Genomic DNA, 13,910 nt, shown 5'->3' on the forward strand with positions numbered 1-13,910 from the left:
TCCTTCAGAGATCTCTACGTTTGCTCGGTCCATGAGAATGATGAACTGTCAAATGTGCAAAAATTCCAACACCTCAGAGGTCTCATTGAAGGCCAAGCAAAAGGTGTTATTAAGCATCTGCCGATGACGGATGGCAACTACGAAAAAGCATGGGATGCCCTTGTTAAACGATTCAACAAAGAACAATGTATTTTGTTTGCTCATATCGATATGTTCTTTGGGCAGTCAAAGGCTCAGGAGAACAATCCAATTCTTCTCAGGAATTTACTGAACACAAGCCTGGAAACTATCAATGCAGTAGAAACCTTGGGACACAAAGAACGTGATATCTGGCTGATCAACTACATTCTCCGGAAGGTGGACAATGAGACACACAGTCTCGACCAGGGAATTTCCACAGTCAGGGGTTCCCTCTTGGGATGAGTTCCTGAACTTTTTGGAGAAAAGATGCGACTCAGTGGAAGCATCCATGTCGAAGAATAACAGCTCGAATCGTGAGAAGCAAAATGGAAATTCAAAGGGTGCCAAGCCATCCAAATCTTCCAAGACAGCTCTAGCAGTGTCTATCAAGAACTGTCAGATGTGTCATCAGGAAGCTCACTACAGCTACCAATGTCAAAAGTTTCAATCAGCAACCCCTGCTCAAAGGCTTCAGCTAGTCAAGAAAGCTAAACTTTTCCTGAATTGTCTTCGAGATTCCCATACTACAGAAGCTTGCCAGAGTTCCAATTGTCGCAAATGTCAGGTGAAGCATAATACTTTGCTTCATGATGCCCTTGTAGTACCTTCTGAGAATAGTCAGGTCCCACCAGAGGCTCCCATCAATCCAGTTCCTTCATCCTCTGGGGGAGTGCCAGCTAGCTTGGTCAGTAATCTCCCGCGCAAGGTCATCTCCGAGCAAATTTTACTACCTACAGCAACAATCATGGTCAAGGGAGTAGACGGCAGACTCCACAAGTGTCGAGCTCTCCTCGATTCGTGCAGCCAGACTAATTTCGTGACAAATTCATTTGTACAGAAGAGTAAGCTTCGTACACTCCCTCAAGGCAATCATGTAGTTTCTGGCATTGGACAGCATAAAACATCATCCAATAATTCCACTCATTTTACATTCTCATCTCAAGATGGGAATTTCACAATGGATTTGGACTTCATAGTACTTGATTCCATCGTCGATGATCAGCCAAGTTCAATATTTGAGGTGCTTTGGCATATTCCTGCAGGCATTCCACTTGCAGATTTCGAGTATAATATACGCAGCAGGATTGATGTGCTCTTGGGAGCTGAAGTATTTATGAAGGCGCTCCGTTCCGGACGTTTTGAAGGATCACCAACCCTCCAAAAGACAGCTTTCGGTTATATTATAGCCGGAAGCACCCCTTGTGAATCTACATCTGCATTCGCGAGTTCCTGTGTGTCTACTTGCCTCTGCTCTCTCAACATGTCAGATACTCTTCCCCAGCAAATGGAACGATTTTGGACGGTAGAGGAGCCACCTACGCCTGAAAAGATTTTATCTAAGGAAGAGCAATTGTGTGAAACTCATTTCACACAACACACAACTAGGGATTCAGATGGTCGTTTTGTCGTGCGACTCCCACTACGAGACAATCTTGAAGCACTGGGTAAGTCAGAAACATTGGCTCTCAAAAGGTGTTTTTGCATCGAGAAAAAGCTCCAGCGCAATCCAGATCTTCGGGAGAAATATGTTGCTTTTATGCGTGAGTACGAAAGTCTCGGTCACATGCGTCTTCTTCCGGAAACCTATCACTCAGATCGACCACCTGTTTACTTACCTCATCACCCCGTCTTCAAAGTATCATCCTCTACACCAGTAAGGGTGGTATTCGATGCATCTGCCAAAACAAGCAGCGAAGTATCTCTGAATGACGTACTGATGGTGGGGCCCAAAACGCAGGATGATCTTTTTGCAATTTTATTGAGGTTCAGAGAACATAATATCGTTGTAAAAGCAGACATCAAAAAAATGTTTCGACAGGTACGTGTGCACTCAGATGATCAAAATATGCAACGTATTTTTTGGCGTGAAGCACCACATCTTCCCATGAATACATACTTGCTGTCTACTATGACCTATGGGACAGGAAGTGCCAGTTATCTTAGCACGAGATGCATCAGTAAACTCGTGGAGGAAGAGGGTGATAATTTCCCAGTGGCGAAACCAGCAGCTTCCCGTGACTTTTATGTAGATGATTTCATTTCCGGGAACCCAACAGTTGCTGAAGCTCAAGAATTACAGTCTCAGATCAATTTACTTATGCGCAAAGGAGGATTTCAACTATCAAAGTGGATGTCCAATGGCTCAGAAGCACTCAAAAATATTCCCCTCAGCGAGAGAGAGATCACAGAGCCACTGGATCTCTCATCTACAGAGACTATCACCACATTGGGCCTGCAATGGAATCCCGTTAGTGATGAATTCACATTCAAAGTTTCTTCATCTTCTCAAACCATCACCAAGAGAGCCATCCTCTCAGAAATGTCAAGAATCTTTGACCCTCTCGGATTGTTGGCACCAGTCACCATCCAGGCAAAGATTCTCATGCAATCTCTTTGGCTTGTCAAAGCCGATTGGGACGATGAACTTGTGGACACGACTGTTTTGAAAACATGGCAAGAATATCAACAAAATCTCAAGGATTTGGTGGAGTTCCGGATTCCTCGTCACATAACCTCTGCTCACTAACCTCAACTCGTGCAGCTGTCAGTGTTTTGTGACGCATCCGAAAAGGCCTTTAGGACATGTATTTACCTTCAGGCTATTGACCCAGTTTCTGGCAATCAGCTGACAAGTCGATTGTTATGTGCAAAAACTCGCGTCGCACCCTTAAAGCAAGTGTCTCTGCCAAGGTTAGAGTTGTGTGCAGCCCTTTTGGCTATGAAACTCCTTCAGAGTGTTCAATTTGCATTAACAGTGCGTGTAGAGTCGATTGCAGCCTTCACAGATTCTACAATAGTATTGTGTTGGTTGTCATCGGAGCCCAAAAGGTGGCAAATTTTTGTGGCAAACAGAGTGTCAAAAATTCAAAATATTTTACCTCGTGAAAATTGGTTTCATGTGCCATCTGCCCTCAATCCCGCTGATCTTACATCAAGAGGATTGAGCCCAAGCAAGCTGAAGGACAATATTTTGTGGTGGAGTGGCCCAAATACAAAGGAACTTCAGGAGAAACGTGAAATTCCCAGTGTTCAAGTGTCAGAGGTTGAATTAGAGCAGAAAGTCGTTTGTGCACTGACCAGTCGAAATAGTTTTTGGACAATCATCAACAAATTTTCATCACACTCAAAAATGATCAGGAGTTTGTCAATCTGGCGTCGATATTTCCACAATCTCCGTTCTCGTATCCATGGCGAGGACATCATTTGTGGCCCATTAACCTCCCAAGAACTCACTGACACCAACATTCAAGTAATTCGTGCCATTCAAGCTGAATGCTTTGCTGATGACATCAGACGTCTAAAAGGGAAACAAAAGCTGTCAAACACTTCTCGAATCAAAGATTTGTGTCCATACATAGATGAGCTAGACATTCTACGTGTGGAGGGCAGAATTGAGAATGCACAAATCTCATCTTCTCAGAAACATCCTGCAATATTGCCAAATAAACATACATTTTCAAAGCTTATTGCAGACAGGGTGCACCGTGAAACCTGCCATGGAGGTCCGCAGCTCATGCTTTACACGATCAGACAGGAATATTGGCCTCTCACAGAGGACTGGACGTTGCAAAAGCTGCTCGTCGTAGATGCGTCAGGTGTTTTCGATGCCACCCACAACCCATGCAGCAAATTATGGGAAATTTGCCTCCCTATAGACTACGATTCACAAGAGCATTTGACAAAGTGGGAGTAGACCTTTGTGGATATTTCCTCATTAAGACACCTCTCAAGAGAAATGCATCAGTGAAAATGTACGTCACAGTGTTTGTGTGCATGATTACTCACGCCATACACCTGGAGCTTGTAACAGATTCATCCACAAATGCATTTCTCGCGGCATTCAGGCGTTCCATCGCACGACGAGGTAGGCCATCGGATGTCTACTCTGACAACGCTAAAAACTTCGTTGGAGCTCAAAAGCAGCTTGAGGAGATTCGGCAAGTTTTATCAACTCAAACCAGCCAGGAGATTATTGCTAAACATGCAGCAAATGCCAGAGTCAACTTCCATTTTATTCCACCAAGGAGCGCTCATTTTGGAGGAATGTGGGAATCTTCAGTGAAGAGCTTTAAGAGACATTTCTATCGGATCGTTGGAAACACACCAATGACACAAGAATCAATGCTAACGGTTCTAGCTGAAATTGAAATGTGCCTTAATTCTAGACCACTTTCACTCATTTCTTCAAGCCCAGAAGACTTCGCCGCATTGACGCCAGGTCACTTCATGACTGGTGCCCCACTCAATGCTTTACCACAACACGATATTACAACATTGCCAGAAAACCGATTGGACAAATGGCAACGGAATCAGCAAATTGTTCAAAACTTTTGGCGTCGCTTTCGCATCGAAGTTTTCTCACAATTGCAACAACGCAAAAAGTGGCAGCACGAGCAATCGGACTTGAAAGTAAATGATCTCGTGGTTATCCTTGAGGATAACGTTCCACCTCTATCATGGATTCTTGGACGCATCATCGATGTACATCCCGGACGTGATGGACACGTACGAGTAGCCAAGGTCAAAACACAAACTGGAATTTACACAAGAGCCATCACCCGTTTGGCTCGTCCTCCAGATGAAGTTCAAAACCAGGAGGTTCTGCCAGGGGAGAATGGAGACGAAGCTCCATGAAATATTAAAACCACACTCACCTAACTTGACATAACTTATCCAATTTCAACATTCAGACAACTTCACACCGTGAAAAATTCTTCTTCTCATCACATTCACCATCAATCAACACGCATTTTCATCATACACACAGAAATCACACATTATCTTGGCCATCAGGCAATTTACAATTAATTTTTAATTACAATTTTGTTAACCTAGTGTTAATTTATAAGTGAAATAAAATATTTGAACGGAGAAACCTGAAAATCGGTCTTTTTCGCCGAATATTAATCTCTATAAATCTATCACAGGTTTGCATACACATTCCATCATCAGATCATATCACAGATTCACTTATCACAGCTCTCAATATCACAGGTTTGTCCCAGGACTTCCTTTTGGTATTATCTCAGACACTTATCGCAGAATCATATCATTCATTATCACAGGTAACATTCTTTACCAATATGTATTAAATAGTAATTTTGAGAGACAAAAACGTATGAGATATAGTATTTACTGATCATTATTTTAATGTACAACATATAATCCAGGGGTCCCTGTCGTACGAATGTATAATTATCAAATCGAAAGATGTTTCACAAATACAGAAGATATTTTTTAAAATACCAAACACTTTTGGTACGACTAAACGCGTTTTTAACATATGTAAAAAAATTTAATTATATACTAAGTTATTCATATTTTGTCCAGAATTCCTCAATACATTTGTAAATTATTCAAAGATTATTATTTATATTTTTTTGATGCATACCGGTTTATTACCGTTTAAATTAATTCACAAATTACAAAGATGGCAAAGCGTCTCAGGTTTGCGAAATGCTAGAACTCACGAGATAGAGTTTTCCGTAAATTAGTCTCTCGCATGATCTTTTGGTGCTTACTTGTCTACTAGAGATCAAATTAATTCATAAATCACAAAAGCATTTGAAAATCAAAAGATCGGTACTTAACCGATTCATCGCCGATGACGACCGATGCAGCCGGATTCGAAATTTCAATATTTTTCTGAGAAATCCAAATTCAACCAAATGGGGTGAAAAATTACCCTTCCAAAGTGGCTGACCTTTCACGTTCAATAATTCAAAATGGCGAATTTTCCGGTCATACTCGGTAAAAAAATTTGTGAGAAATGAAGTTGTGTATGGGAAAAGTTGTGTATTGTCACAAGCATTTTGGTTGTAAATTGTAAAATTACTATCATATTATGTGTTGTTCTGGATATCTCTCCTAAATACGATAACCTTTTGAGTTTCCTCAGAGTAAAATTAGCATAAACCATCTTATCCAGCTTCCGGCGCGCCAATGTCCATGTCTAGTCACTTGAAATGAAAAAAAAAAATGAAAGCCAACACAATTGAGTACACAAGGCAAAGCATTGAAATCTTCCAGCCGGAAGACAATTAGATCAACACTGAGGCACCAGGGAGTGGGAATCTGGTGAAATAGGGTCCATGAGATGCAGAATCCCACTCCCTGGCAGGAAGAAAGTTGTGCTCTGTGTTAGAGCACAAATCACAGAGCACAAATCACAGAGCACAATTGCCACAGAGCACAACTTTTGAGAAGAAGAAAAGCACTATACAGCATTTTATACATCACTAATGAACTAGGGCAGTGAAGTCTGGTGCAATAACTGTCCACCAGGACCAGATTCCACTCCCTGAACCAACAAAATCTCACAAAACAAGATTGTTTACATTTTCAGTTTGCACTTCACGGTGTTTTCCAGTATAGCTGTCAAATTTGTGTCCTGACTCCTGACACTTGTTTGATGGCTGCAGCTCGCTAGTTTTTATTTTTGCCTTTTGGACCCAGGAAAAAGGCCTAGGGTTCCAATGTTGTCAGGAAATGTGAAATGTAGGACTAGCTTTTAGATTATATGTCCATGGATGAAATTCATTTAATAACTTGAGAAAATAAATCAACTTTTACGAAGCTGCAACATTACTAAGCTGCAAAACCTTCTTCTATATCCTTTTCAGTCGCTCTAATAGAGAAATCCAATAAGATGTCTCGATGTGTCTCCTTGTCACGTCATACAATGAAAGGGACAGATAATCCTAACCGGCTTATGTAGGTGAGATTCTTAACGTGAGCTAACTCGGAGTGCATGCAAATTCGATTTGGAGCTGAAGTTGGGAGACGCCATTCAGTTATCTTGAATCAAATTCGTGAAATTATACAAATTTTGTATTTAAACAAAAATATCAAGGATTTGGATGGAGTAACAGAAAAGTGTTATATGGGTGAAATGTAGACCAGAATGTTCTCTATAATTTTCCAATAGAACATGATCTCATCGATTACTCAGAAGCCAAGATAAGCGAGGTTTTTTGTTTCTTAACTCGTTTTTTCATCCAGAGTGCCCCAAGTAGTCATTTGTTGAACTTCAACTAAATCAAAGAATTGTTGTATTTTGTGGGACTTTCCATTTAAACCCCTATTTTAAGTGTCTTGGTGGAGTAGAGGCAGTCAAATTGGCATCTGAGGGATTTCAAAGCGTTATTATGGGAAAAATCAATTTTTTCACACTTAAACGGCAAAATCGGAGTGATAGCGTAGTCTGATCGGAAAATGATGTATGGACGAAATGTAGAGACAAATGTGCTCTACAATTATGTCGAAGTAATCATCAAAATCGGTTCAGCGACAGTCGAGATAATTGAGGTTATGTGATATTGAAATTGGTTTTTCGACTATGGCGCCCCTGGTGTTGGTCCCACGAAGTTCAAATATTCTAGAAAGTTGTAGCATTTGGTGAGATCTTCCGTTTAAGCCCTCATTCATCAAAATCGGTCACATAGAACCGGAGATATGATTTTTTGAATTTCGTGAACTTTGACCCCTCATATCTCCGGTTCTATTGAAACCATAGCGCACATACGCACCATTTTGGAAACGTCCTAGACTGGACTACAACATACTAAAATTTCATTAACTTGCACAATGCCGTTTTTGAGAAAAGTGACTTTGAATTTCGATGAATTTTGACGCTATCACAGCGCCACCTGTGGTGACTTTTTGAACTTCCATCTGAAAGTGCTCATTGAGACGAAACCAAAAAGGTAAAATTTAGGTCGCTATGTTAGTTAGAACCGGAGATAGAGGCCGGTCAATGTTCGAACTTTGATCCCTTATAGCTCGGGTCAGGGGTTATGGATCGACTTAAGGTTTTTTTTGTTTGATAGGTATAATCAACGTCTACAACATACTAAAATTTCAGCCCGATTGCATAAGGAATTTTTGAGTTATTTAACTCTTAAGATTTAAAAATTTTCTTTTTAATAATAGCGCCCCTAGCGGTGGTTTTATGAACTTTCGATGTTAGAAGAGGAAGTGGCATTTCACGAGAGCTTTCCAAAAAGCCCTCATTTTTTAAATTCTGACAATTAGAACCGGAGTTATGGCCATTTTAAGAAATTTTTTTTGGACCCTTATAGCTCGGGTCAGGGGGGTCGGGGGACCTTAAGTTTGGTATTGATGGAAAGCTCTAAGGCCCAGCTATAACATACTAAAATTTGAGCCCGCTCGATGCCATAGGGGCGGAGCTATTGAGAAAACAAAAAAAGGGGGGTCTTCAAAATGGCGGAAGGAGGGGTGGGGGGTGGGGGGTCAATGCACCATGTTGCAATTTTCATACGATATTTAACCTTTGCCGAAAACCGCAAGTCGATATCTTTTTTAGTTTAGAAGCTATTAAGCTCCAAAGAGCGGCCGGACGGCCGGCCGGCCGGACGGCCGGCCGGCCGGCCGGGAACATAACTTAGCCCCCCATATATTCGTGATCAGGAAGTGGCGAAACACATTTTGGCCAAGTTTGAGCGCGATCGGAGGACATGAAATTTTGTTAGGATTATAGTAGGTGAGATTGTTAAGAATCTCACCTAATAACTGCGTGCGACACTTTTTATCGCGCTCGCTCCCGAGAGTTTACTGCGGAGAGCGAAGAGAAGAGAAAAACACTTCATGCGCGCGCAGTTTACATACTTAACACACACACTGAAATGAAATTCCCTTACTCAGTGTTTCTCGTTCGCACTCTGAGTTCAAACAGCAGAGCGAGAGGAAAAGATATACATGCTTAAATTGATTTGCTCGATCTCTTCTATAGTGCGGGAGAAGAATATGTAATCCATCGATTTTATGAAATATTAGAATTTTCGTTTTCTCCACCTGAATCTTAACTTCAAATTTCTTTCCAAATAACAATATTTTGATCGTAGTATTATATTGTTACGAAATATGCTCTCACTTGAGGTGCGAAAAATAAGTCACATTTCGAGTAACCGTCGAAATTTCTAAATACGCGCTAAATTTACGCGCCAAAAATGTGAATGGTCACCGTGTGATGGCGCTGCAGCGACTTACGATTTTCCCGCCCAAGAGCTGTGGCGCTACGCTCGTTCCAATCCTAGAGTGGGGCCGTGTGAAAAAAGTACCGCTAGGATTCGGGTATAAAAGAACGCTCCAGAGCTCGAAAAGCAGATTCGTCGCCGGCCAGCAGGCCGGGAAGGAGCTCCAAGAGGACTCAGCAGCCAGCAAAGGAAGCCAGCCAGCAGCCAAAGGGACCAGGCAGCGACCAATAGGACTAGCCAGCGGCCAAGAGGACTAGCCAGTGGCCAAGGAAACCTACCAGCAGCCAGTACTGGCGGACATCGAGGGAACAACATCAGACGCCGGGAGGCTGCCCGTTTGCCCATCAATGGAGAAAACACCAGGAACGCCGGAAGGCTGCCCAACCAGCCACTGAAGAACGGACGCCGGAAGGCTGCCCAACCAGCCACTGAAGGTCGGACGCCGTGAGGCTGCCCAAACAGCTGCAGGAGCGGCTACCAGCCCGTCAGCTTAGAGGAGGCTATCCAGCGCCGGGAGGCTGCCCATCAAGCCGCAACAACAGCCACCAGCCAACCAACTGGACCAACAGCCCAGCAGCCACTATTGACGCCGGGAAGATTACCTCACCAGCAGCAGGAGCGAGAGAAGAAGCGACAGAGTGGTGAGCATCCCACTCGCTATATCCCCCCCCCCAACGAGGAGGAGCATATTGAACAACTACACTGGCAAGTGAGGCGCCGAGATCATTCAGGAGAGAGAGGGATGACCGAGCGATGAACCATACCGCCCCCCCCTCCCCAGAGAGAGCAGCTGGGATACGGACTGGAAGCGCCATAAGCGTCAGGAGAGAGAGAAGGATCGACCGAGCGATGAATCATCCCGCCCCCTGTCTCCTTCCCCACAAGAGAGAGCAGTCCAACAAGCTGGAGGTAAAAGATCCCCTTGCCAGCTGATCCGAAAGCAGGAAAACATTCCCAGCCGCCTAAATAAGCGCTTAGTCTCTTGAGGAAGCCCGGAACGTGCAGAGCAGCCGTCCGATGACACCTCCGGCTTAAGCGTCTTCGAGGGCGCCTACAGAGAATGTTCTGACGAGGATCACTATCAACTACAAAACGGAGAGTCCACTCTAAGCTCCATAACACACAAGGAAAGGCAAAGCTGCAAGAGGTAGAGGAATCTCTCAAGGACAATATGATATGGGCTGCGACTGGAACAACCAAACTAAATGCTGTAGCTGCTGATTCAGAAGAAATAAATGGAAGAAAGAGTTTTACACATCTTTTCTTGGACATTCCTCTGGACTTCGTTGCCCCTTCCACTTCGCCTCCACTTATTGGTTTTGACGATTTCTTGGGTCAGGGTGTTTATCTTGAGAAGAAGAGGTACCCACTCCCCTTCTTCGTAACAATATAGTAATGAATCCTGATGGTAACTCACTTAAATAAATATAAATTCCTTGGTATCTGGTGAAGGATGGATCAAATTTTCCACGATAAATTACACACCACGACTTCTCTTCACCATTTACTTACAAGAAGTGACGTAATGACAAGTGCAGATAGAATAGGTGTGATTAGAGGGAATCACACCTAAAAGAGGGAAGGTTATGCACCAGCGCCTCTCACTGATCAACTTCAAATTAGCGTTATATACGCAACCACTTTTTTAGCGCGATTAGATATCTTCAGATCCGATATCAATATCATTTTCTGGAATTTCTTGCTGCTTGAGATACTCCCTTTCCTTCTCATCCATTGACTCTTCTTCCTCAGGCTCTTCCATGGCTTCATCGTCAACAAAATTTAACTTTTTCTTCTTCTTCTGGACTTCTTCCTGCTACTCTTTTTGCTGTACACTCTCTTTCTTCTTCTTTTTAGTTCCCGTGGACGACATTTCTGAAGATTCTGTTAAGATATTTAAATTAGCAACCAACGGTTATTTTGAACTTTCGAAATTTGCGTCTTTGTACAAACTTCAGTTGTCACTCTCTTGTGAAATAAATTGCCTTTTGAAGTACACGCGGTGTTTCTGCTCTGCTATTTTTTCTCCCTAAAAGACTATTTACAATTGAATTGAATTTATTTCATCTCATTCTTGATCTTTACTATTTACAATACTCTAATACTCAATTCCCATCTGGAAAAGTAGTTTAATTACAATAGGTTATGGGCCCAGATGCGTAGTCTTTGTGGAGTTGAGAATTAGAGTATTACTGTGCAAAGAAAAAAGTGAGTTCAAAGTGAGGTTGCGATCATCCGGGATCATCCGGAAAGACAATGCACTGGTGATCAAAAGTGTATGAACATTTGTACTCTGAAGTGTAGAAAAGTGTTTTCTTTTGTGTTTTGAGACTTTCAAAGATCATGGAAGGTGTAAGATTGTCCATCAAAACCCTTCAGGGTGTTGCTGACTGGCCTCTGTGGAAAAGGAGATTCACGATTATGCTTGACTATCAACCGGGCGCAAAAGATGCTGTTGAGGGCAGGCTTGTGAAACCAGAGCCGCCAGAAGAGGAGCCAACACAACAGGAAAAGGATGATTATGAGAAAAAGCTCACTTACAACCGCAAAGCAGAGTGTTTCGTGAGAACACTTATTTCAAACTCCGTGACAGATGAAATTTACCAGAAAATTCTTGATAGAGATTCTGCCAAAGAAGAGTGGAGTGCCCTGAGGCAGTTGTTTGAGGCTTCGTCGAAGGATCAACTGTTCAGTGTGTGCGATGAATTTTTCGCCTTGAAGTGGTCATCAGGAAATGATGCAGCGTTCCATGTGGCAAAAGTCAAGAATCTTTACCATGAGATCAATGTGGGGCTGAAGAATAGAAATGAAAATCCTTTGTCTGAGATCTTCTTGGTTGGGAAATTGTTAAATATCCTCCTCAGTGGTTCCGGAAGTGGTTCCGGAAACTCCAGCAGAGTCAGAAGATAGCGACAATTCAGATGATGAAACTCTTGCTGATGAAACAGAAGATAATGTTCAATGATGGAACTGACAGAGTTTGCAAGTTGAAGAGAAGCCTATACGGACTCAAACAGGCACCGAGGTGTTGGAACAAGCGTTTTGGCAACTTCCTAGAGAAACGAGGATTCCAAGCGAGTATTGCTGACACTTGTATGTACTTCCGCATAAGGAATGGGAAGAAACTGATCCTCGTTCTCTATGTTGATGATAGACTGATTGCTGCAAAGGATCCAGATGAATTGTATGCTTTCATCAGTGAATTGAAGTCTGAGTTCAGAATCACATCTAAGCATGCTTATTATTTTCTCGGTGTTGAGATACAGAGGAGTGAAAATGGTGTTTGCATCAGCCAGGCAGGCCATGCCAACAGGATTATGCAGCAGTTTAACTTTGCTGATTGTATGAATGTATCTACACCGATGGTAAAGACTTCAAGTGAAGCATCTGATGATGATAAGGAAGAGCCAAATTATCCTTATCGTTCAGCAATGGGTGCTCTGATGTACCTGATGTTGGGAACTCGTCCCGATTTGGCTTACAACATTGGAGTGCTGTCAGGCAATTTGAAAAAGCCAAGTCACGAAAACATTGTTCAGTTGAAACGAGTTTTCCGGTACATTGCCGGTACCACTACTTTGGGTATCAGATATGCTCGTGGACAGAGCTCAAGTAATCTGATGTGTTTCACTGATGCTGACTATGGTGGCTGTCTTACGATAGGTCGATCCACCTCAGGAGGTCTGGTGATCTATGCCGGAGGTGCTATTTCTTGGTCTAGTCAACGGCAGGCATCAGTTTCGACATCGACGACAGAAGCAGAATTGGTGGCTGCCAGTGAAGGAGCAAAGGAGGTTATTTGGTTGAGAAAGCTTTTCTCAAACATTGCGCCTTTGAAGAATACACCGACTGTGTTTGTGGACAACAGTGAAGCCATCAAGATTTCCAAGAATCCCGAATACCATAAGGGGACGAAGCATATTGGTATTCGACACTTTTTCATCTGAGAAAGGGTCTGTGAAGGAAGTCTGGTGATTAAGCAAGTTGCTACGGAGAACCAGCCAGCTGATTTACTTACTAAGCCACTTGAAAGGGTCAAGTTAAATCAGTTTATCGGGAAAATTGGAATGATTAAATGTGATTAATTTGGTTGATTGCTAATTAGGGAAAGTGCTAAGATATTTAAATTAGCAACCAACGGTTATTTTGAACTTTCGAAATTTGCGTCTTTGTACAAACTTCAGGTGTCACTCTCTTGTGAAATAAATTGCCTTGTGAAGTACGCGCGGAAGTTTTTGGTCCAAGAAAAGAAATGTCGCGAATGTTAGTAAGTACAAATTCATCATTGATATTATTACTCTTAATATTAGGTGAGATTCTTAACAATCTCACCTACTATAATCCTAACAAAATTTCATGTCGTCCGATCGACCTCAAACTTGGCCAAAATGTGTTTCAGCACTTCCTGATCACGAATCTATATGTGGCTAATTTACGTTCCCGGCCGGCCGGCCGGCCGCTCTTTGGAGCTTAATAGCTCCTAAACTAAAAAAGATATCGACTTGCTGTTTTCAGCAAAGGTTAAATATCGTATGAAAATTGCAACATGGTGCATTGACCCCCCACCCCGCACCCCTCCTTCCGCCATTTTGAAGACCCCCCTTTTTTTGTTTTCTCAATAGCTCCGGCCCTATGGCATCGAGCGGGCTCAAATTTTAGTATGTTATAGCTGGGCCTTAGAGCTTTCCATCGATACCAAACTTAAGGTCCCCCGACCCCCCTGACCCGAGCTAT

At 42.6% G+C, this 13,910-nt stretch overlaps 3 protein-coding genes across 3 annotated transcripts; all 3 read left to right on the forward strand.

Annotated features, from left to right (window-relative positions):
• The first annotated feature begins 469 nt into the window (after nt 1-469).
• On the forward strand, nt 470-2,707 carry LOC129809061 (uncharacterized). Its single transcript, XM_055858916.1, has one exon. It carries the CDS (start codon nt 470-472, stop codon nt 2,705-2,707), a length of 2,238 nt encoding a protein of 745 aa, XP_055714891.1.
• Nucleotides 2,708-2,899: 192 nt separating this feature from the next.
• On the forward strand, nt 2,900-3,874 carry LOC129809062 (uncharacterized). Its single transcript, XM_055858918.1, has one exon. The coding sequence runs from the start codon at nt 2,900-2,902 to the stop codon at nt 3,872-3,874; it is 975 nt and encodes a 324-aa protein (XP_055714893.1).
• A 56-nt stretch (nt 3,875-3,930) lies between these two features.
• On the forward strand, nt 3,931-4,815 carry LOC129809063 (uncharacterized). The gene has a single exon (XM_055858919.1). It carries the CDS (start codon nt 3,931-3,933, stop codon nt 4,813-4,815), a length of 885 nt encoding a protein of 294 aa, XP_055714894.1.
• Nucleotides 4,816-13,910: the final 9,095 nt, after the last annotated feature.

This window comes from Phlebotomus papatasi, unplaced genomic scaffold, assembly GCF_024763615.1.
Source record: "Phlebotomus papatasi isolate M1 unplaced genomic scaffold, Ppap_2.1 HiC_scaffold_29, whole genome shotgun sequence".
Lineage (NCBI taxonomy): Eukaryota > Metazoa > Arthropoda > Insecta > Diptera > Psychodidae > Phlebotomus > Phlebotomus papatasi.

What these genes read in the sequence shown, in the direction of transcription:
- LOC129809061 (XM_055858916.1), top strand. Translation starts at nt 470, where the DNA reads ATGTCGAAGAATAACAGCTCGAATCGTGAGAAGCAAAATGGAAATTCA.
- LOC129809062 (XM_055858918.1), top strand. Translation starts at nt 2,900, where the DNA reads ATGAAACTCCTTCAGAGTGTTCAATTTGCATTAACAGTGCGTGTAGAG.
- LOC129809063 (XM_055858919.1), top strand. Translation starts at nt 3,931, where the DNA reads ATGTACGTCACAGTGTTTGTGTGCATGATTACTCACGCCATACACCTG.